The following is a 25,072-nucleotide window of genomic DNA, read 5'->3' as shown; positions in this document are numbered from 1 at the left end:
TTAATTCCAGAATATTAAGCATGACGACAGGCAACTACTAACATGTGAAACTCAGAACATACTAGATGCATTAATCAACATGAGCAGCAGCGAGCGCAACAAACGACAAAGCATCCATCGCTAAACAGATCGAGATATTTCGCACGTACCGATCTGGTGGAGGTGGCGGTGGAGGTGCAGCGGACGATGTCGCAGCGCAGAACGTTGTTGATGACAACGTTGTTGACGACGAGTGGACGACGGGTCGAAGTAGACGGCGTTGAAGACGACGTGTAGGCAGCACCGCCCGACTCGGACGGAAGGCGACCCGTGATGAAGAGCTTGAGCGGTGGCGCGAGCGCTTCCCAAAAACCCACCCGCCCTCTCCCGTACGGGATCGCAAGGACGAGCGGTTCCGGAGACCGGCTCTCCCGTTCGGCCGATGCACGTCGGCGCGCAGCGGATGGAGTAGGGCTACGATGGCGGCGCAAACGAGAGAGGTGGAAACCCTAACTCGTGTATTCGATGTGTTTCTCGCGGTAGCCGGGCAGGAGATTATATAGGCTCGGGAAACCCTAGGCAACGTGGGCCACGCCCACGTCGCACGAACGTTTTGAGTCGGTTACTGGATAGCCCACGATCCGGGAGCTACCCGAACCGACTAAGCTGCGACGCGTCCGTCTAGGGACTCCGTTCGTTTTCCTGAGGCTGCAAAAAATAAGGAAAGTCTCGGCTCGAGGCTCAATCTCATCTCACCACGAGCGCGGCGCGCGTCGTGTCGTGTCGAGACGAGCGAAGCGAGGAGGAGGGAGGAGCGCGCGTGTAGCACTCCTATTCTCACTCACTTACTAGTGGTGGAACAACCCACCTTATAAGGTGGTCTAACTTCCTCCCAACTTTCCATGTGGGACTAAACTTCCCACCTCTTGCCACTCCCTAGTGAGCTGGCACCAACTTGGGCTCAAACTCACAAGGCTGCCACTATGTGGGCTTTGAGATTTATAGGAAAAACTGAAATCTAATTTGGGCCACTAAAAGTGGGCCCAATATTTCAACAATCCCCACCGGATCTCAAATCCCCATTTAGAGATTTACCAATACTCACCGCTTGTTTATATACCAAAGTGTTTCAGCGGAGACTGTTAAGTTGAACTTCCGCCTAGAACCTTAAGCTACATCCACTCACACTTGAACAATGGACTAAGCCTTGAATTGCAAGTTTTGCGTGAACAGTGGTTTCACTCAAAGTCATGACCAGTACATGGCTGCCAGGTAGCCTACCCCGCGGGTAGAAGCATATGCGTCATACTTCATGGTCTCTTCATGAGTTTACTAGAGATCACCCAATCTCATAGATTGCGACGTTTAACAATCGGACTCATATAGGTGTGTTATTTCAAGAATGCTCAGAGGACAAGCATCTTTGCTAAAATAGCCAACATACACACATTAAGGCTTGTTGCCAACCTGCCTTACAAGAATCGAGAGTTGTGCATCTTCACATAGAGAGGGTTACATAATACTCTCCTCAATTAAACCACTAGTTTGTTCTTCCCAGTGTCCTAATTCACGGGATCTCCGATCACAAAGGTTGGGTTACCACTATGGTGTAACATCAACGGGTCTCAAACCCATCTCCTCGATGCACTTTCTATCACATTACGTGATAGTCCCTTTGTAAAGGGATCTGTCCAGTTTTTGTCCGTTTGAATATATGTAACAGCTTATTACTCCAGGAGTTTCGCAATTTCCTGACAGACTTCAAACGTCTCTTGACGTGTCTTGATGACTTCGCGGTATCCTTAGAATTGTTCACTTTGACAATTACAGCTTTGATTGTCACAATTCAAAAGGATTGCCGAACAGGTTTTTCAACCACGAGCAAGTCCATCAAGAGCTCACGCAACCATTCCGATTCAACAGTTGGTTGTGTCTAAATAGATAAGTTCTGCTTCCATAGTTGACCTCGTCAATATGGTTTGCTTACAAGATCTCCATGACACTGCGCCACCTCCAAAGGTAAATACATACCCACTTGTGGCGTACGGATCAGCTACATCCGAGATCCAATTTGAATCACTATATCCTTCAAGCACAGCTCGGGTGCCCCGAATAGTGAATCCCATAACTCATTGTACCACATAGGTAGCGCATGACCCTATCAAGTGCATGCCAATGATCGGTACCCGGGTTTGACATGAACCTACTCAACTTGCTAACGGCAAAAGAGATGTCGGGTCTAGTCGCGCTCGCTAAGTACATGAGTGAGCCAACGATCCGAGAATATCTCAATTGATCTATGGCAATCCTCCGGCTCTTGCGTAGTGTCTCACCGGGATCATAAGGTGTTGAAGAAGGCTTGCTATCAATATAGCCGAACCGGCTCAAGATCTTCTCAACATAATGGGATTGCGTTAGAGTAATCCCACTCTGTTCTTAATCAGCTTGATGTTCGAATCACATCAGCTTCTCCCAGATCTTTCATATCAAAGCTCTTTGACAAGAAAGACTTGACCTCGTGCATTACTTTCATGTTTGTACCAAAGATCGAATATCATCCACATACAAACATAGTATAACACCTTCGCCCCCACCATGGCGATAGTAAACGCACTTGTCAGCCTCATTGACAACAAAGCCTACGTAAGTCAAAGTTCGTCAAACTTCTCATGCCATTGCTTAGGTGCTTGTTTCAGGCCATATAAAGATTTCAGCAACTTGCACACCTTTCTCTCTGCACCTTTTACTACAAACCCATCGAGGCTGATCCATATAGATTTCCTCTTCCAACTCTCCATTAAGGAAAGCTGTCTTTACGTCCATTTGATGAACGATAAGACCATAGGAGGCAGCCATGGATAGTAGTACTCTAATGGTGGTAAGTCTAGCGACAGTGAATAGGTGTCGAAGTAATCTTCGCCTTCTCTCTGTGTGTAGCCTTTCCCTACAAGCCGCGCCTTGTACTTTTCAATAGTACCATCAGGTCTTAGCTTCTTCTTGAACACCCATTTGCAGCCTACGAGCTTGCATCCGTGGGGTCGTTCGACAACTCCCAAGTTCCATTAGAAAGAATCGAGTCCATCTCATTATGGACAGCTTCTTTCCAGTCATCCGCATCTGGAGATGCATATGCCTCGCAATGGACGTGGGAGTATCATCCACAAGGTACACAATGAAATCATCACCAAAGGATTTTTCAATCCTCCGTCTCTTGCTCCGTTTAGGAGCTTCATTGTCATCCTTCTCAATAACAATCTCATGTGATTGTTCAAAATACTCATTAGATGTACTAGATTCGGGAACTATCTCGCAGAAATTCTAGCAATGCTATGCATATCTTTCATAGGAAACATATTCTCAAAGAATGTTGCATCACGAGATTCCATAATAGTATCAACATGCATATCGTGTACTTCGATTGAACTACTAAAAATCTATAGCCTACACTCCGTGGAGCATAACCTAGAAAGATACAATCCACTGTCTTTGGTCCGAGTTTGCGCTTCTTAGTAATTGGAATATTGACTTTCGCCAAACATCCCCATGTGCGCAAATACGAAAGTGATGGTTTTCTCCCAGACCACTCCTCGTAAGGGGTTTATCTTTATTCTTGTTAGGAACTCTATTCAGGACATGACATGAAGTCAACAAAGCCTCCCCCCACCATGCCTTTGATAAACCAGCGAGTGGCTAACATGGAATTCACCAAGTCGGTCAGCGTGCGGTTTTTCCTCTCGGCAACCTCGTTTGATTGGGGCGAATAGGGAGGCGTCCTCTCATGAATAATACCATGTTCCTCACAGAATTCATCAAAGATTTTAGGAAAATACTCGCCACCACGATCCGACCTAAGACGCTTGATCTTTCTCTCTAGTTGATTTTCAACTTCGGCCTTATAAATTTTAAAGTAGTCTAAAGCTTCATCTTTAGTTCGCAACAAATAAACATAGCAAAATCTAGTCGCATCATCAATCAATGTCATGAAATATCTCTTTCCACCTTTTGTCAACACACCATTCATCTCGCATAGATCAGAATGTATGAGTTCTAGAGGTGCCAAGTTTCTCTCCTCGGCCGCCTTGTGAGGCTTCCGAGGGTTGCTTTGATTGCACACAACTATGGCACTTAGAACCTTTGGCAATGGTGAAATTCGAATTAAACTTAAACTCGGATAGCCGAGACATTAAACCAAAATTAATGTGACATAAACGAGAATGCCAAACACCGGTATCATCACTAACATTGCCACAAATATGGTTCACGGACTTATTGCTGAAATCGAAAGCGAAAAGCGGAACAAGCCTCCGCACTCATAGCCTTTACCAATAAATTGTCCAAACTTGGAAACAACTACTTTATTCGACTCTAAAACAACCTTAAACCCATCTCCGCATAGAAGGGAGCCGCTAACGAGATTCTTGTTCATAGTAGGGACATGTCTGCACGTTCCTCACCGCACGATCTTCCCAAGTGAACTTCAGATCTACCGTGCCAACACCACGAACAGAAGCATGTGACCCATTCCCCATCAAGACGGAAGAATCCCGGGCGACCTGGTAAGAAGTGAACATGGATATGTCAGCACACACATGAACATTAGCACCCGTATCAATCCACCAACATGGAGATTGAAATACCGAAAGAACAGTAAAGAGATTACCGTACCCATCGGCATTGCTAGCGGTCACCGTGTTGACTTGCCTCCCCTTTTTCTTGCGGTCTGCCCTCTCTGGACAGTCCTTAGAAAAGTGGCCAGCCTCTCCACAGGTAAAGCAGCTCGGATCCGCTTTGTTTATCATCTTCTTCTTCTTGAAGGTTGTAGTCTTCATAGGCTTATTGAAGGAGGGCTTGTTATTCCCTTTGTTCTTCTTTGTAGGGTTTCTTCCGCACCATGTTGGCGCTAGGACTGACCCTCTCCTTTCTCGGTATTATCCTTAGCCCGAGCTTTCTCCTCAACATCAAGAGACGCTATCAGATTTTCAAGCGATATCTCCTGTCTCTTGTGTTTGAGAGTTGTGGCAAAGTTCCTCCATGAAGGGGGCAACTTAGCGATGATGCATCCACCACAAACTTGTCGGGTAAGGCACACTTAAGGAGTTCAAGCTCTTTCGCAATGCACTCGTATCTCATGAGCTTGTTCGACTACGGAAACGGTTGTTAACCATCCCGATGTCATGGAAGCTCTCCATGATGTACGGTTCCATCTACTTTGCATCGGTTGCACCGAACTTAGCATTCAATGGCATCCCAGAGCTCTTTACCATCTGTTAAGTGCATGTACACATCACACAGACGATCAGCAAGAATACTTAGAACGCATCCGACGAAGAGAGTATTGTTTTCCTTGAACTTGTTCTGATCTTGGTCAGATATAGTTCCTTCAGGTAAACCATCAGTAACTTCGAACACTTTCGGATGAGTAAGCCGAAGCATGGCCTTATACTGCCACCTCTTAAAGTGCACACCGTTAAACTTATCCGGCCTCGGTGCATCGGAAAAACCAGCCATTGTTAACTCGGGAAATTGCCTACAATTAGGTTTTTGGATTGTTGGATAATTAGGCACAATTTCCATGATTAATTCCAGAATATTAAGCATGACGACGATAACTACTAACATGTGAAACTCGAACATACTAGATGCATTAATCAACATGAGCAGCGGCAGCTAAACGAGCAAAGCATCCATCGCTAAACGGATCGAGATATTTCGCACGTACCGATCCGGTGGAGGTGGCGGTGGAGGTAGCGAGACGATGTCGCAGCGAGTAACGTTGTTGATGACAACGTTGTTGACGACGAGGACGACGGGTCGAAGTAGACGGCGTTGAAGACGACGGTAGGCAGCACCGCCCGACTTGGACGGAAGGCGACCCGTGATGAAGAGCTTGAGCGGTCGCGCGGAGCGCTTCCCAAAAGCCTAGTCGCCCTCTCCCGTACAGGATCGCAAGGACGAGCGGTTCCGGAGACCTGCTCTCCCGTTCGCCGATGCACGTCGGCGCGCGGGATGGAGTAGGCTACGATGGCGGCGCAAGCAGAGAGAGGTGGAAACCCTAACTCGTGTATTCGATGTGTTTCTGCGGTAGCCGGGCAGGAGATTATATAGGCTCGGGAAACCCTAGGCAACGTGGGCCACGCCCACGTCGCACGAACGTTTTGAGTCGGTTACAGATAGCCCACGATCCGGGAGCTACCCGAACCGACTAACTGCGACGCGTCCGTCTAGGACTCTGTTCGTTTTCCTGAGCTGCAAAAAATAAGGAAAGTCTCGGCTCGAGGCTCAATCCACTCACCACGAGCGCGGCGCGCGTCGTGTCGAGACGAGCGAGGAGGAGGAGGAGCGCGCGTGTAGCACTCCTATTCTCACTCACTTACTAGTGGTGGAACAACCCACCTTATAAGGTGGTCTAACTTCCTCCCAACTTTCCATGTGGGACTAAACTTCCCACCTCTTGCCACTCCCTAGTGAGCTGCCACCAACTTGGGCTCAAACTCACAAGGCTGCCACTATGTGGGCTTTGAGATTTATAGGAAAAACTGAAATCTAATTTGGGCCACTAAAAGTGGGCCCAATATTTCAACAGTAGTCAATATGAAACAGGAGCAGATCATGCCACGACGCAGGCCTAACAAGCAATACGAGATACTATGGGAAAGAGCGGGTGAGCTATCAGAGATTGTTGTGAATGTGTGGCAGGAAGAGATTATGCTTCAGGATTTGAAGGGCATCATGATTAAGCTAAGGACAGTAATGACAAGGTTGCAGGGCTGGAGCAAACGAAAATTTGGCAACGTAATTCAGGAGCTAGATAGGAATCGGAAAAAGCTAGAGCAACTACTGTTAACTGATGGTGACAGGGAAGAGATACGTAAAGTCTCAGACTACATTGATGAATTGCTATATCGAGAGGAAATGTTGTGGCTTCAACGGTCAAGAGTAGCATGGTTAAAAGAGGGGGATCGGAATACAAAGTTTTTTCACCAAAAGGCAGTGTGGCGAGCCAGGAAAAACAAGGTGAAAAAGTTAAAAGATGAGCAAGGAATCTGGCAAGATACACCATCAGAGATGGAAAGGATGACTACATCTTTCTTCAAAGAATTATTTACAAGAGATCCCTCGCTTACTGATAGCGATGTTAGCCAGTTAATAGAACAGAAAGTAACAGATGATATGAATGCAGTACTAACTCGTGATTTCAGTGATGATGAAATTTCAGATGCCCTTTTTCAGATTGGACCTTTAAAAGCACCAGGACCGGACGGCTTTCCGGCAAGATTTTATCAGCGCAACTGGGGTACGTTGAAGCAACAAGTTATCGGTGCTATCAAGCTGTTCTTCGAGACCGGAAAAATGCCTGAAGAGGTAAATGAGGCAACAATCGTCTTAATTCCGAAAGTGGATCATCCCTCTGAACTAAAGGAGTTTAGACCGATTAGCTTATGTACAGTAATCTACAAAATTGTGGCCAAATGCTTAGTAAATAGACTGAGACCTATTTTGGGAGAGCTGGTTTCGCTAAATCAGAGCGCCTTCGTTCCTGGAAGGTTGATAACAGATAATGCTCTTATTGCTTTTGAATGCCTTCATTATATTGAACGGAACAAAAAGGTAGCAAATAATTTATGTGCCTACAAATTGGATCTATCAAAAGCATATGATCGGGTTGATTGGGGATTTTTAAGAAGTTCGATGGAAAGGATGGGTTTCTCTCACAGGTGGATCAACTGGATAATGGAATGTGCGACCACAGTGAGATACTCGGTTAAACTTAATGGAACCCTCCTGGAGTCGTTCTTGCCTTCTCGTGGCCTACGACAAGGTGATCCTCTGTCCCCCTTCCTATTTCTTTTTGTAGCTGGCGGTCTTTCTGCCTTGCTGCATAAGGAAGTCCATGAGAACAGGCTAACACCCGTGAAAATTTGCCGAAGAGCACCAGGCATCTCACACCTCTTGTTTGCAGACGATAGTTTATTGTTCTTTAAAGCTGACCCAGCGGAGGCAAGCCGTGTGATGCAGGTTCTGGGGAAATATAGTAGCAGCACGGGCCAACTCATAAATCCAAATAAATGCTCCATATACTTTGGTCCAACGTGTGGAGAAGATGTGAAAGAACAAGTGAAGAGCATTCTGCAAGTAACAGTGGAAAACTTTGAAACTAAATATCTTGGGCTACCTACACCGGAGGGGAGAATGTCAAAAGGGAAATTTCAAAGTCTACAAGGCAAATTAGCTAAAAGAGTTATGCAGATAGAGAATCATATGGCGCAAGGAGGTAAAGAGGTTTTCATAAAAGCGGTAGCACAAGCCCTCCCAACCTATGTGATGGGAGTATACAAGCTGCCCTTCGGGTTATGTGACGACCTGGCTAAGATCATACGTGATTTCTGGTGGGGTGCGGAAAATGGTAAAAGGAAAACACATTGGGTGGCTTGGGACATTATGATGCGGCCAAAAAATAGAGGAGGTATGGGGTTTAAAGATATGCGAATGTTTAATCAAGCACTGTTGGCGAGGCAAGCCTGGAGACTCATCAAAAATCCGGAGTCCTTATGCGCCCAAGTGTTACGAGCTAAGTATTATCCAAATGGTAATCTCATTGACACAGTATTTACAGGGAATGCATCATCAACTTGGCATGCTATAGAGTATGGACTGGAGTTGCTGAAAAAAGGTGTTATATGGAGAATTGGAAATGGCACAAGTGTACGGATATGGCGAGATCCCTGGATCCCTCGGCATGACTACTATAAAACCATATCTCCGAAGAAAAGATGTAGATTAAAATGGGTCTCAGAGATATTAAACCCAGATGGGTCGTGGAACCTCCAGCTTTTGGAACAATACTTCTTACCTATAGATATTGAAGCTATCCTAAAGATCCGAACATCGCGAAGGAATGATGCAGATTTTGTGGCATGGCAACCGGATAGCAGAGGCACATTCTCTGTGAAGAGCGCTTACGCTACAGGCATGGAGCACCAAGATCGCAGCTCAGATATAGAAGCAACTAGTAACAGACCGGATGGAGCCAACAGAGAATGGAATCTTATCTGGCAAAATGCAGCTCCGCCAAAAGTCAAAACTTTTGCCTGGAAACTTGCTAGGAATGGACTAGCTACCCAAGTAAATATGCAGAGAAGGAAAATGGAAGTCCAGGCCACATGCACGATTTGTGGAAATGCGGATGAGGACGCTTTCCATGCCTTAGTAACATGTCCGCACGCGAAGGGTTTATGGTACAGCATGAGACAGTGTTGGGACTTACCATCGGAGGAAATAGTCGAAAATTCTTGAAAGGAATGGTTGCTCCAGCTCCTTTCTAAACTGAATGAGATACAACGTATGATGGTCCTGATGGTGTTGTGGAGGGTGATGGTGTTGTGGAGGGCATGGCATGTTCACAATGAGCTGACGCATAACAAACCAGCCCCCCCCCAATCGAGGTGTCAAAAAGGTTCTTATGCAGCTATGTCGATGCTCTCCTAATGATTAAACAACACCCAACATCCGATGCCTGCAAGGGTAAGCAGATCATCTCATACTCGGGACGGGTTGTGAAGTGTAAGCCGAAGGAGAGCACAACAACAATTTTGAAAAAGTGGGACAGACCACCACGAGGAAGACTGAAACTGAATGTTGATGGCAGCTATGTGGAGCACTCAGGAGAAGGAGGAGCCGGGATGATCCTCCGAGATGATAATGGAAAGGTGATATTCACTGCCTGTAGGAGTTTGCCGTACTGTGCATCGGCACTAGAAGCGGAGATGGCGGCATGTGATGAGGGACTAAGGTTAGCTATGAGTTGGTCGACGGAACCGATCGATCTGGAGATGGACTATGCAATTGCAGTAAATATGATATCTGCCAAAGAGAATGATCAATCAACCTTAGTCCATCTGTTACGCAACATACAAGAAAGCTTTGGAGAAAGGGAGACAACAATCAAGAAGATTGACAGAAGTCAAAATGAAGCCAGCCATGCTATGGAAAAGATGGGTAGGGAATTAAAACGTACCAGTTCTGGATGAGAAGCTTTCCTTCTGTCTTAGAGAATGTTATAAACAAAGAATGTAATGTTTCTATGATTTAATATAGGACTATATTCCTTTTCCTCGCAAAAAAAAACATGCATGAAATCAAAATCTGCCGATAATCACTGATGACGGAGCCAGTTTGCTTGAGTTGAAGCAACTTGCTCATCTCACTAGTCATCTGGCCGTTCTTCTAGTTTTCAATGAACATGTGTTCAGCGCGTGCTCCTGGTGGTTCTCACCTACTGCCCTAGTGGTGCAGCTCCACGTGGTACAACGAGCCTCTCGTTGACCATATGCTCATCCTCTCCCTTGAACATAATATAAAAGTATCATTTATATAATATTAGTGCATGATACAAGCTCTATAAAGCTATGGTATTATAAAGTTGTTTTATATTTTTTGCATTTAATGATTTGTAGAATCTCAATGTAGAATTATATATAATATTTATTTTTCTAATTCTATGTATTATGATACAGTATCTACCTATGATGGTAGTATGTTCTCTCGCATCATTAATTGTAGTGACACATCAAATCTCATGCATAAAATGCATGATATATAATGCCTATAATATCCTAATTGTGGGTAGTCTTAGACTAGTCACAATAGGTACTATCATGTAGTAGTATCATATTCTTATACTTCCTCTGTCCCAAAATGTAAGGTGTCTAAGGACTGGTCAAAAATCAAACTTTACTAACTTTGATCAAATATTTAGAAAAATATATTCACATCTATAATATCGAATGGACATATTAAGAAAAATATATTTTATGGTGAATCTATTCATTTTGATTCACTAGTGCAAATATTTATATTTTTGTGTATAAACTTGATCAAACTTAAAAAAAACGTTTACTTTTGACTAATCCTTAGACGCCTTACATTTTGGAATGGAGGAAGTATTTATTAGTTTGTAGAATTTTAATGTAAATTTATATATATGCAAGATTTATTTGACATTAAATTTTCTAGAACTACGTACTATGAGCGCGTATTTTTAGAACGTAAATTTTATCAGCATAATATAAAATATATATCATTAGAAAGGTTAGATGTTCTATTTTCTAATAGTACAATTTTTATATTATACAATTAATATTATGTTAGCTAAATAGGCAACCTAGGGATATTCACAAGCCCTGATCTGGGATGGAAGGAGTACTAGTATTCTTTCCCATGTCTTTAATTGCACTTCCACGTCAGTTTTTTGTATGCATGAAATATATATTACTACTACTTGTGATATCTCTATTGTGATTAGTCTTAGCCTTTCACAACATGCTGTATTTTAGTGCTATCCTTTATCAACATGCCTTTCACAATTATGAAAAAAAGCCCCAATGCATTGTATCTGAAGGATTCTATCTACATTTAATATTTTTGAAGATATGCATGCATATGATTAGACTAGTAAAGTATTTTGCCTATGTTTTCGCGCAAGAGTTATAATTATTTTGGTTAGGTGACACTATTAAATAATGAAAAAGAATAATGTTGTAGTTTAGCTAAAACAGATCCCGCTGCAGAAGGCGTTTTAGGTCAGCGGATGCAGGCGCGGGAGGTGGAGAGTACGTGATCTCTTAGAATACACCATGAGTGCAGTGCGCATGTGCAGGTGCAGACTGCAGTGGAGAGGACGTGAGACACCATTAGAGCTAGCAACCTGGGTGCAGGAGTGGGGGGCGAGAGCGTACACCAGGCAACCTGAGAGAAACCTGCGAGAAAAAACAGCCGCAGGCCGGCGAAATCTTGGCGGCGATGGCGGCGAATGGAAGAACGGAGATGGAGGTCGGTGCCGACGGCGTGGCCGTCCTCACCATCTGCAACTCACCGGTCAATGCTCTCTCCGTCGAAGGTACAAGCAGGCCGCGTCTTCGGCCCCAATTTAATTCTTCCTTCCTTTCCTTTCGATGTTTTTGTGACCTACGTACGGAGTGCAGACCTTTACCCCTGTCTTCTCCGTCTGGTTTGTGCTTACTGCTTAGTACCAACGGCGCTGCAACGTGCATCTGCGAGCCAGAAAAAATCGTCCTCTCCCACCACAACCCCGCGCACACACGAGGGGACCTTTAGCCACGCCTAGCTCCGGCAAGAGCAGCACACACGGCATCTCCAATGGACGCCGAAAAGTGGTCGCGAGCGTGTCCCCCCGCTAAGTGGTCGTGAGCAGACTGCCGAAGCGACGCCTCGGCGCTAGTACTGGCACCGCTGAGAAGACGCATCGAGTCTAGGTCACTGTCAGGCGGGCCCGACGAAACGTCCGCCAGAGGCGAGCGGACACTTTGCGTGTCCGTGCAACGCCCGCAGAGACGCATCCGAGGCGCATATTCGGGTCAGGTTTGCGTTACCGCGGACGACCCGGTTACTTTGCGTCGCCCCGCTAAAGGTAGTACCAGACGCATTTTTCGCCTCGGCGGACTCAGCGACCGTTTGCGTGACCCCGTTGCATGTGACTAGCCGATAGCACGTTTGGTACCGTCGTTGGCCAGCGGTGGTGGTGTGGCTTTGCAGCTTCCGACGGCACATTAAGTTGATGTGCACTAGCTAATTTCTTTAAAAATCTGAATTGAAGAAAAGGAGTTAGGCTATATTTTAACACCCCTTCACATCTATGCTAGATAAGCGGACACTAGTAGAAAAGGGGCTTATATTTGGAGATGCTCGGAGCTTTAGCACCGGTTGGGTTACGTAGCACCGATTCGAGCGATCAGGATATCGTAGGGAACACGTAGGGCTTTAACACTAGTTCGTAAGGCACTTTTAGCAGCGGTTTGAGCCACGTGGCAGGCGCGAACCCTTTAGCACCGATTCGTGGCCTCAAACCGGGACTAAAAGGTAGCGACCTTTAGTTCCGGTTGGTACCACGAGCCGGTGCAAAAGGGGAACCTTTACCACCGATTTGAGCCACGAACCAGGACTAAAGGGTTGACGCCCATTTTTTCCTCTCATATCTCCCCCCCCCCGCCGCAGAAAACACCTTAAAAAAATAAAAAAATGATCAGGACTTCAAATTTCAAAATCCTTTGCACAAGATCTCGGTTCTTAAAATTCGAAAGGGAAATATGATAGCGGGAAGATTTTAGATTTTGTAAAGAAATAAGAAAAATTGATTTTTTTTGAAATTTTAGAATTTCTTTTGTTGATTATTTGAGTTTTTAATTAGTTTGAATGTTTCACATTATTTTGGAATTTTTGATTTTTTTAGTATTTTTTAAATCTGTTTTTTAATATTTCGAGTTTTTAATTAATAATTAAATTATGCATAAATATTATTTGAAATTCATTGTTGATTATTATTACTTAATCGGTGTTGCTTATTTTTAAAATTATTTGGAATTCAAAAAATAAAATAATGTGTTATCAAAGTCTAAGGGTTAATACAATTCATAGCATAATATTATCAAGGAGTTGCGAGCGCGGTCTTAGAAGCTTGTAGGGAAGGAATGGACTAGTTAAGCGTGCTAAGGGTGGAGCAGTGTGAGGATGGGTGACCGACCGGAAAACCATGAGTATGTACTTTGACATGAAAATATGGGTGATTAGAGAAATTAAATAAATTCCAAAAAATAAATTCAATTTTTTTCAATTTTTTTTCAGAATTTCTAGCGGAAATTCTGCCGGACCTTTAGCACCGGTTTGTGGCTCAAACTGGTGCTAAAGGGTCCTCCAGGCGCAGCACATGACCCGGGTCACGTGGAACCTCTTTAGCACCGGTTCACAACATAACCGGTGCTAAAGGGGGGAAGCAGCACAACCGGTGCTAAAGGGGAAGCTTTTTTTTAGTCCTGATTCCTTTGCATCGGCTGGAAAACCAGTGCAAATGGGACTTATGAAAAATTAAATAAATTCCAAAAAATAAATTCAAATTTTGTGCAAATTTTTTTCAAAATTTCTAGCGGAAATTCTACCGGACCTTTAGCACCATTTCGTGGCTTAAACTGGTGCTAAAGGGTCCTCCAGACGCAAGCACATGACCCGGGTTAGGTGGAACCCTTTAGCACCGGTTCACAGCACAACCGGTGCTAAAGGGGGGAAGCAGCACAACCGGTGCTAAAGGGGGATGCTTTAGTCCCGGTTCCTTTGCATCGGTTGAGCAACCAGTGCAAATGGGATTTACAAACCGGTGCTAATGCCCCGGTTTCTACTAGTGGGAAGAACTATTAAATTATAACAAAGTAGCTAATTCTTTTTTAAAATCCGAATTGAATGGAAAGAAATTAGGCTATATATTTTAGGAAAATTCTTTAATACTGCTGGCTGTAGCTACATCCGGTAGCTCTATCTTCTTTGTGTTGCTCGCCCCAAGCAGGCCGCTGCTCCTACACCGTTGCTTGCGCCTAGAGGATACCGCTCCAATCCGCGAGCACCACTGCTCCTACCCCATGCTCGCTCCTAGCAGGGTATGCCTCCTCCCCAATGCTCGCTTCAAGACCAGCAAGCTGCCCCTCCGTGGGCTCGCATCTCGGGCTCTTCTTCTGAATGGAGTCAGGGAAGATGGGGGGAGGGGCAAGGGGAGTAGATCCATGGAAGCCGCCTCCCGGAGCCTGCAACCGAGCCGTTTCACCCCGCACGTGTGCCCATCGAAGGTCGGGGAACTCCATGGACGCTAGGCATAGATAGCGTGAATGCCATAGGTTGGGGATTCACTCGATCTGTCTCAGATAGATCTCCGGCGTGGCGAATTTGTCGTCGGCAAGCTCGAATCCGGTCATGGTGGTGCCTTCGTTGTCATTGGGAAGGCCAACTTTCTGTGATTTTTGTCACTGTTACATATGATATTACAATTTTCTACGTGTGTGTATGTTTTTTTTGCCGTGTAAGTATGAGCAAAATGGTAGAATGATTTTTATGTATATGATAGAGAATTTGCACTAGTGCTACATGCGTGTTCCTATAATGTTAGATGAGTTGGGAAATGCATGAAAATGTTACAAAATGATGTATCATTTTTTGAAATGTTACACACATAGAAAAAATGTTATATTCGGGAATGTACCATTACGGAATTTTTTGTACCATAAACAGTTGTAGCTACAACCGGCTGATCCCTAGTGTTGGCATTTTAGCACTCCGTCTCACGATCTATGCTAGACAAATGAAAGACCTATTAAATTGATACACTAGCTAAGACCACGTGGAGGACGATGGTGGTGGGGCCTCTCCCATGTGGCCACTCTGCTCTCGGGGGCCCACCTAATTTGGTGGGGGACGCTTGGTCCCCTGCGACAGCGGCCGGTGCAGGGGCTCCCAGCGGTCTGGAGGCCCCCTATTCCGCGGATCCCTATGCTACTTTTCCGGTGATGGAGCTCCGGCTCCTCTCTGCACCGGTTTGCCAGCGTCGGCTTGGCTACTCATGTGGCTTCAACTCGTCGCGTTTTGGTGGGGTGACGCCCCCTCCTTCTATGTGGCTCCTTGTGCGGGCTAGCGGCCTGCTGGCTGCTGTTGGATTCCTCGACTGCGCCCTGGAGGTGGGAGCCAGATCTGGTAGGATCTGGCATGTCAAATTCACCATCGACGAGGTATGTGGGGGCTCTGCTATGCGATGGCGCGCTCGCGGTTGCAGTTGTGTACTGGCCAGTGGAGCTACAGGCTGGATTCGACCGGTTACGCGGGGATGGTGGCCTTGAAGCTCCGGGCGAAAGTCTGCGCAGCTATGGTCGGCAGACGGTGACTGCGCCAGCGGGCATTGTTCTCCTCGTTGGAGGCACCGTCGTGGAGTTTTCTCGACCTCCAAGCTCGAATCAGGCTCTTCGGGTGAAAGCTTTGACCCATCTGGATCGGGCGACGGGCGTCATCTCACGTCGCTTACCTCCTCTGGGGCGTTGCCCAGAAGACCTCGATCACATACGCACTTCCTATTGGTTGGACGCACACAACATCATGTTTGTGTCCAACCGGCGATGCAGGAGTTCCGTGTGGAGGCTTATGTGTGGCAACGATGGCATTGAAGAGTGATGATTTGGTCACGACAAGACCTGGTTAGTCGGCTTCAAGCCCGACGCGTCCGAGTTTTCCTCATGTTAGTCTTCTGTTGTTGTGGAGTCGAAGCTGCCATGTTCTTCGAGTCTTCTATTCGGTGCGAGTCTCCCGCATCCCCTCTCGGGAGCTCATCATCCGAGTCGGAGCTGCTTTACCCTACACGAGGAGCCACCTGTTTGGAATAGGCCGGCTTGAGCCTCGTGGTGCTGCTTCGGCGAGGTCTTCTCTGGTGGCCGCTTCTTCGGGAAAGTCGGAGTCGTTGCAGAGCGATGACGATGACGTTGGTGAGCAACCTCGACGACGATCTTCGCTTCGGTGGTGTTTGTGCAGCTTCGGTGGGTTGCCGGGTGGATGTGTGGTCCCTTGCGACGGTCGTGTTCCATGATGATCGGGGTGTTTGTACCGGTTTTTTTGCCGGTTTTTCGTTAATAAATCGGCCACCTATTCTTCTCGATTAATAAAATGGCGAGTCTTGCCTCCTTTCAGAAAAAAACTACATGCTCCAATATGCCTCTAAAATACTACATATAAACCATTATTGAAAACTCGCGTGCCATCTATGGTTCTCACCATCACTTGTTGCATTCTAGTCTTGCTGGGCTTCAGGAAAAGCTATGAAGAAGCTCTTCGGAGAAAGGATGTCAAAGCTATTGTTACTAGATGAAAGCCCCGCGCGTTGCTGCGGAATTTTTTAGTTAATATGTTTGAGTTTCCATGTAAATATACTACTTTTTCCAAACTGTTTCCTTAAGCTGAAATGAACATGTCATGTGATAGGTGTTGTAAAAATGGCACCAAACATGATTATACGAATTCATAACGGTATACGTTAGATGAAATAATGAGATCCCGATCATCAGCCAGCCTATTATTGATGGAATCTTCACTCCGATTGCTTGAATTTGCGACAAAAGACATCAGTATATATAGATGGAAATACATATGAAAATACATTGTAGAAAGTGTGAGATCTATGAACAATGATAGTATGAAAATGTTATATGTATTAAAAAATGTTCAAAAGTACAGTAAATTCTAATTGCCAATCAAGACGGAGTGTACCATCTCACCATATTCTCACAATTATGATTGAGTGTTATGAGCGATCCATCCATGCCTCTTGTGCTAAGTTAACAACGAAAGTTGTTGGACTGCAGTATAATAAGCCTGCGAGTAAAGATGGAAGATGAAGAAATTGAGTACTTACAGAGCAGAGATTAACACCAAATAGGAACATAAGAGAGTAGAAAGGAAAATAGTAAAATCATTGGCAGGATAAGCATATTATTTTTACCAACAAAGAAGGTGAAGATGTGCATACGCGCTATTTTTTTTGTGTCCAAATGGGGGACATCCCCGGCAACTGCCTACCACATCAACCTATATTCTAGCAAGCTCATCTTTGTCCGACCCAGTTAACCTATACCGGTGTCCTCTCCTACAGCGGAGTACACAAATACATGTATTACCTTTATTTGTTTTTTATGTTCGATAAATTGGCAGAATAAAATTAAAACATGTTGATATGAATTTTGAATTACCTTGTGAAGATTGGGAATTTTTGCCATGGAACCGCACCCACAAAAAACAGGATAACAGGTGAGCTGGCATAACAAAGCACTGCAAACAGATTGAACAAATTAAAAGTTCAGATGCACAAGGGAAGTGATATTCATCGCGTGCTTCACCAACACTGGTTGTGGCAAGCTAGTACCCGATGGTCATGCCAAGAGCAGGGATTAGATGTGGATATGCAGTTGTAGAAGGAAGATTGAAGTTAAAGAAGGCACCTTAGAATGTCTTACCGGCAATTGATATATGCACATCTCTTTCACTCTCACAAAGGAAGATCATTGAACATTAGCTTTCGAATCTGATTTATAAATCTAAACGTCGGGGTGCCCCGGATCAGGGAGAGGAAGCGCCATTGAAGGTAGGAAGGACTAAAAAGCAGTTGATTATGGATCAATGGTGTTGGCCAGCAATATCCATGACAAAAGTGTATTAGCAGAATTGAAGCAATAAAGTTGAGAGGCAGCACAACTCCTGCAATGTATCCAGATTGAACTATGAGTCTCACCGGAGGACAATCAAAGCATACAAACCCTCAAGAATCAATTTGATTCTAACAAAAAAATCGCAGATGCAAGATCACCTGTACAGGAGCAGAGCTACTGCCGTGAGCCTTCAAATAGTCTATGCAATATGGGGACCGAAGCAACAGAGTCATTGCTCAAATCCACTTCACAGGGCGTACACCTCGATTGAGGAATCAACAATTGCAAGGATTATTGCCGATTTGCCGATGCCTATGTCCTGCAGCACAGAGCTCGCGATGGTCGCGTTTGGATGATTTTGTGCACACGGATGGTATTAGCCGCCTAACCGGCAACCGTGCATGGATAAATCAAATGCCGAGGAAAGGTGGAGGCAGAGTGGGTGAGATGGAGGCGACTCTTTTTGGAGAATCCCGAATGAGCGGAGGACATTGGAGGGTGCTAATAAAGAGAAAATAGGCTTACAGTCAGTGGGCAACATTAACTGCATCGGTTACAGACGGGAGGAGAACCGAGAAGCCGCGCTACTACAGGAAGAGAAACTGATACGTTAGACTGGGAAAATAAACAAATACATAGCACATTTTAACTTTCTCCTGAAGTAGCTAAAACCTGGTGACGTGGCTCAAGGAAATTGCAGGAAAATAGGGTAGTGGGGGTCTCCTATTTAGAGATAGAAGATTACAGGTGCTCCTACTCGTTCATTATTAATTTATTATTACATGCAATATATATTTTCCATGGCAGTGTTGGAGCTGCTGGTTCGACCACCTTCTGTCTATGGTGATATTCTGTTGATAAGATTCTATATTCTGTTGATAAGATTCTATTCATTGAAACATATACATTGAGTATTTTACAGGGAATAGAGGGACATTTTCTGGAGGATTCGACATTGCTTCATTTTGTGCTATTCAGAGTGGAAAATGTGCGTAATGCTCATCTCGTTATAGTACATGTTGAGTGTTGTGTCCTCCGTTCTACAAATCTCATCATTAATTATGTTCATATATTCATAACAGTACAGCAGCCAAAGGTTGGTTACATATCGATAGAGTTTTTCACTGATTTTATGGAAGGTATGTGATTTGTTGACTTCCTCTTATAATCATTATTTCTATTCAATTAACTAATTTTTGTTGTGTATTTGTCCGTATTTACTGTTTTAAACAGGAGCAACAAAGCCTTCGGTAGCTGCAGTTGATGGTCTTGCTCTTGGTGGAGGACTGGAGGTTGCCATGGTACTTTTGTCTGCCTTATGCCATGCCCACATCATTTAACTTCAAATGTGTTACCTTTAAGAAAGTTTCTGCATGTTCTGGCAGGCATGCCATGCGCGCATTTCAACCCCCAATGCTCAATTTGGTCTTCCGGAACTTCCGCTTGGAATCATTCCATGTTTTGGAGGTAAACTTATCTCTTTTCTCTTTCAATCATCTCAATTTAGCTTCTATGGTACTTTGGTACATCCATTCTGAATATGTTTACAGACCAATATTGCAGTTTACAATTTATGTTTTACTTAATATAAAGAATCATTAGCTAGGCTGTCTTGTCTCTATCTACCGCAACCTCCCGCACCTAACCTCCTGCACCCGGGCGGTCACCATCTTCCCCTTCCTCCACCTCCCCTCCCGCCGCCGCCATTGGTGTCGCCGGGTGATACGTCTCCAACGTATCGATAATTTCTTGTGTTCCATGCCACATTATTGATGTTATCTACATGTTATATGCACACTTTATGTCATATTCGTGCATTTTCCGGAACTAACCTATTAACAAGATGCCGAAGTGCCAGTTCCTGTTTTCTGCTGTTTTTGGTTTCAGAAATCCTAGTAACGAAATATTCTCGGAATCGGACGAAATCAACGCCCAGGTTCTTATTTTACCCGGAAGCATCCAGAACACACGAGAACCGCCATAGAAGGGAGGCAGGGCCACCAAACCCTACCCCGGCGCGGCCAAGGGGGGGCGCGCCCCCCTAGGGTGTGGACCCCCCTTCGACCTTCCTGCGCCGCCTCTCCGCCTATAAGAAGCCCCTGGATCAGAAAACCCGATACCAATTGACGAAACCCAGAGAAACCTGCCAGAGCCGCCGCCATCGCGAAGCCAAGATCTGGGGACAGGATCTCTGTTCCGGCACCCTGCCGGAGCGGGGAAGTGCCCCCGGAAGGCTTCTCCATCGACACCGCTGCCATCTCCACCGCCATCTTCATCACCGCTGCTGCTCCCATGAGGAGGGAGTAGTTCTCCATCGAGGCTCGGGGCTGTACCGGTAGCTATGTGGTTCATCTCTCTCCTATGTAGTTCAATACAATAATCTCATGAGCTGCCTTACATGATTGAGATTCATATGATGATGCTTGTAATCTAGATGTCATTATGCTAGTCAAGTGAGTTTTACTTATGTGATCTCCGGAGACTCCTCGTCCCACGTGTGTAAAGGTGACAGTGTGTGCACCGTGTGGGTCTCTTAGGCCATATTTCACAGAATACTTAATCATTGAATGGCATAGTGAGGTGCTTATTTATATCTCTTTATGATTGCAGCATGTTTGTATCACTACTATCTATGTGCTACTCTAGTGATTTGTTATTAAAGTAGTTTATTCCTCCTGCATGTGTGCAAAGGTGACAGTGCGTGCACCGTGTTAGTACTTGGTTTATGCTATGATCATGATCTCTTGTAGATTGCGAAGTTAACTATTGCTATGATAATATTGATGTGATCTATTCCTCCTACATATGCATGAAGGTGACAGTGTGCATGCTATGCTAGTACTTGGTTTAGTCTCGTTGATCTATCTTACACTAAAGGTTACTTAAACATGAGCATTATTGTGGAGCTTGTTAACTCCGGCATTGAGGGTTCGTGTAATCCTACGCAATGTGTTCATCATCCAACAAAAGTGTAGAGTATGCATTTATCTGTTCTGTTATGTGATCAATGTTGAGAGTGTCCACTAGTGAAAGTCTATTCCCTAGGCCTTGTTCCTAAATACTGCTGAGTTACTACTACTTGTTTACTACTGCTGCGTTACTACTACTGCGTTACTACTGCTTGTTTACTTGTTTTACTTGCGTTACTACTGCTGCAATACCACCACCATCAACTACACGCCAAGCACTTTTCCGGCACCGTTGCTACTGCTCATACTTATTTATACCACCTGTATTTCACTATCTCTTCGCCGAACTAGTGCACCTATTAGGTGTGTTGGGGACACAAGAGACTTCTTGCTTTGTGGTTGCGGGGTTGCATGAGAGGGATATCTTTGACCTCTTCCTCCCCGAGTTCGATAAACCTTGGGTATCCACTTAAGGGAAACTTGCTGCTGTTCTACAAACCTCTCGCTCTTGGAGGCCCAACACTGTCTACAAGAATAGAAGCTCCCGTAGACATCAAGCACTTTTACGGCGCCGTTGCTCGGGGAGGAAAGGTAAAAGGCTCTCATACTACGGTCTCAGGTAAAGTATTTTTCTGGCGCCGTTGTGTGTGTGCTCAAAGCTATTTCCTTTAGATCCTGCAATTGCATCTTGTTGTTTCTTGTTTACACTAGTTTGGCATAATGTACAAGAGTGAGCTTCTTATTCTATTTCCTGATTTAAAACATGGATTGTTTGATGCGAAAATTAAAAAACCTATGAAATCTTCTTTGCATGCTGGTAGTAATATTAGTATGAACGCTTTGAACACCATTGTTGACAATAATATAGAAAGTTCTAAGCTTGGGGAAGCTGGTTTTCATGATATTTTTAGTCCCCCAAGCATTGAGGAGAAAATTTTCTTTGATGATACTTTGCCTCCTATTTATGATTATAATGATAGTGGTCTTTTTGTGCCACCTACTATGGAGAGTAAATTTTGTTGTGATTATACTATGCCTCCTACACTTGATGAGAATAATAATGATAGCTACTTTGTTGAATTTGCTCCCACTACAACTAATAAAATTGATTATGCTTATGTGGAGAGTAATAATTTTATGCATGAGACTCATGATAAGAATGCTTTATGTGATAGTTATATTGTTGAGTTTGCTCATGTTGCTACTGAAAGTTATTATGAGAGAGTAAAATATGGTTGTAGAAATTTTCATGTTACTAAAACACCTCTCTATGTGCTGAAATTTTTGAAGCTACACTTGTTTTATCTTCCTATGCTTGTTACTTTGCTCTTCATGAACTTGTTTATTTACAAGATTCCTATGCATAGGAAGCATGTTAGACTTAAATGTGTTTTGAATTTGCCTCTTGATGCTCTCTTTTGCTTCAAATACTATTTCTTACGAGTGCATCATTAAAACTGCTGAGCCCATCTTAATGGCTAAAAAGAAAGAACTTCTTGGGAGATAACCCATGTGTTATTTTGCTACAGTACTTTGTTTTATATTTGTGTCTTGGAAGTTGTTTACTACTGTAGCAACCTCTCCTTATCTTAGTTTTGTGTTTTTTTGTGCCAAGTAAAGTCTTTGATAGTAAAGTAAGTACTAGATTTGGATTACTGCGCAGAAACAGATTTCTTTGCTGTCAAGAATCTGGGTAAAATTCTCTGTAGGTAACTCAGAAAATTATGCCAATTTACGTGAGTGATCCTCAGATATGTACGCAACTTTCATTCAATTTGAGCATTTTCATTTGAGCAAGTCTGGTGGCCTAATAAAATCCATCTTTACGGACTGTTCTGTTTTGACAGATTCTGCCTTTTATTTCGCATTGCCTCTTTTGCTATGTTGGATGAATTTCTTTGATCCATTAATGTCCAGTAGCTTTATGCAATGTCCAGAAGTGTTAAGAATGATTGTGTCACCTCTGAACATGTTAATTTTTATTGTCCACTAATCCTCTAATGAGTTGTTTCGAGTTTGGTGTGGAGGAAGTTTTCAAGGGTCAAGAGAGGAGGATGATATACTACGATCAAGGAGAGTGAAAGCTCTAAGCTTGGGGATGCACCCGGTGGTTCACCCCTGCATATATCAAGAAGACTCAAGCATCTAAGCTTGGGGATGCCCAAGGCATCCCCTTCTTCATCGACAACATTATCGAGGTTCCTCCCCTGAAACTATATTTTTATTCGGCCACATCTTATGTGCTTTTTCTTGGAGCGTCTGTTTGTTTGCTTTTGTTTTTGTTTGTGTTTGAATAAATTGGATTACATCATGCTTGTGTGGGAGAGAGACATGCTCCGCTGGTTCGAATGAACACATGTGTTCTTAGCTCATAATATTCATGACGAAGTTTCCTCTTCGTTAAATTGTTATATGGTTGGAATTGGAAAATGATACATGTAGTAATTGCTATAAATGTCTTGGGTAATGTGATACTTGGCAATTGTTGTGCTCATGTTTAAGCTCTTGCATCATATGCTTTGCACCCATTAATGAAGAAATACAGAGAGCATGCTAAAATTTGGTTTGCATAATTGGTCTCTCTAAGGTCTAGATAATTTCTAGTAAGGTGTTTGAACAACAAGGAAGACGATGTATAGTCTTATAATACTTGTAATATGTCTTTTATGTGAGTTTTGCTGTACTAGTTCACCCTTGTGTTTGCCTCAAACAACCTTGCTAGCCTAAACCTTGTATCGAGAGGGAATACTTCTCATGCATCCAAATACTTGAGCCAACACTATGCCATTTGTGTCCACCATACCTACATACTACATGGTATTTCTCCGCCATTCCAAAGTAAATTGCTTGAGTGCTACCTTTAAACAATTCAAAATTTATTACCTCTTATTTGTGTCAATGTTTTATAGCTCATGAGGAAGTATGTGGTGTTTATCTTTCAATCTTGTTGGGCAACTTTCACCAATGGACTAGTGGCTTCATCCGCTTATCCAATAATTTTGCAAAAAGAGCTGGCAATGGGATTCCCGAGTCCCAAATTAATTAACCAAAAATAGACACTCCTCCATGGTATGTGATTGTTGGACGGCACCCGAAGGATTCGGTTAGCCATGGCTTGTGTAAGCAAAGGTTGGGAGGAGTGTCATCATAATAAAACTAAAATAAAAAGGCACTCCTTCATGGTATGAGATTGTTGGCAGGCACTCGAGGATTCGGTTAGCCATGGTTTGTGAAAGAAAGGTTGGAAGGAGTGCCATCCAAAAATAAAATAAAATGGGAGCCGCTCTTTGAAGGTTTGTACGGCAAGGGGGTTAGAGTACCCGCTACCATTCGTTGACAACAACAAACACCTCTCAAAACTTTACTTTTATGCTCTCTTTATGTTTTCAAAATCAAAGCTCTAGCACAAATATAGCAATCGATGCTTTTCCTCTATGAGGACCATTCTTTTACTTTCGGTGTTGAGTCGGTTCACCTATTTCTCTCCACCTCAAGAAGCAAACACTTGTGTGAACTGTGCATTGATTCCTACATACTTGCTTATTGCACTTATTATATTACTCTATGTTGACAATATCCATGAGATATACATGTTACAAGTTGAAAGCAACCACTTGAAACTTAATCTTCTTTTGTGTTGCTTCAATACCTTTACTTTGAATTATTGCTTTATGAGTTAACTCTTATGCAAGACTTATTGATGCTTGTCTTGAAGTGCTATTCATGAAAAGTCTTTGCTTTATGATTCACTTGTTTACTCATGTCATACACATTGTTTTGATCGCTGCATTCTCTACATATGCTTTACAAATAGTATGATCAAGTTTATGATGGCATGTCACTCCATAAATTATCTTTGTTATCGTTTTACCTGCTCGGGACGAGCAGAACTAAGCTTGGGGATGCTGATACGTCTCCAACGTATCGATAATTTCTTGTGTTCCATGCCACATTATTGATGTTATCTACATGTTATATGCACACTTTATGTCATATTCGTGCATTTTACGGAACTAACCTATTAACAAGATGCCGAAGTGCCGGTTCACGTTTTCTGCTGTTTTTGGTTTCGAAATCCTAGTAACGAAATATTCTCGGAATCGGACGAAATCAACGCCCGGGTTCCTATTTTACCGGAAGCATCCGGAACACACGAGAACCGCCGGA

The 25,072-nt window shown here is 43.9% G+C and overlaps 1 protein-coding gene across 1 annotated transcript in view; it reads left to right on the top strand.

Annotated features, from left to right (window-relative positions):
- The first annotated feature begins 11,772 nt into the window (after positions 1-11,772).
- Positions 11,773-25,072, top strand: part of LOC124685883 (peroxisomal fatty acid beta-oxidation multifunctional protein MFP2-like) — a 28,117-nt gene continuing 14,817 nt past the window's right edge. Inside the window, exons 1-6 of the mRNA XM_047219911.1 lie at positions 11,773-11,875; positions 16,590-16,651; positions 18,909-18,984; positions 19,079-19,135; positions 19,230-19,297; positions 19,382-19,463. Coding sequence (XP_047075867.1) covers positions 11,779-11,875; positions 16,590-16,651; positions 18,909-18,984; positions 19,079-19,135; positions 19,230-19,297; positions 19,382-19,463 — 442 coding nt within the window. The 5' untranslated portion in view covers positions 11,773-11,778. The remainder of the gene's footprint in view (positions 11,876-16,589; positions 16,652-18,908; positions 18,985-19,078; positions 19,136-19,229; positions 19,298-19,381; positions 19,464-25,072) is intronic.

This window comes from Lolium rigidum, chromosome 2, assembly GCF_022539505.1.
Source record: "Lolium rigidum isolate FL_2022 chromosome 2, APGP_CSIRO_Lrig_0.1, whole genome shotgun sequence".
Taxonomy (NCBI): domain Eukaryota; kingdom Viridiplantae; phylum Streptophyta; class Magnoliopsida; order Poales; family Poaceae; genus Lolium; species Lolium rigidum.
This window is presented reverse-complemented; position numbering and strand designations above follow the sequence as displayed.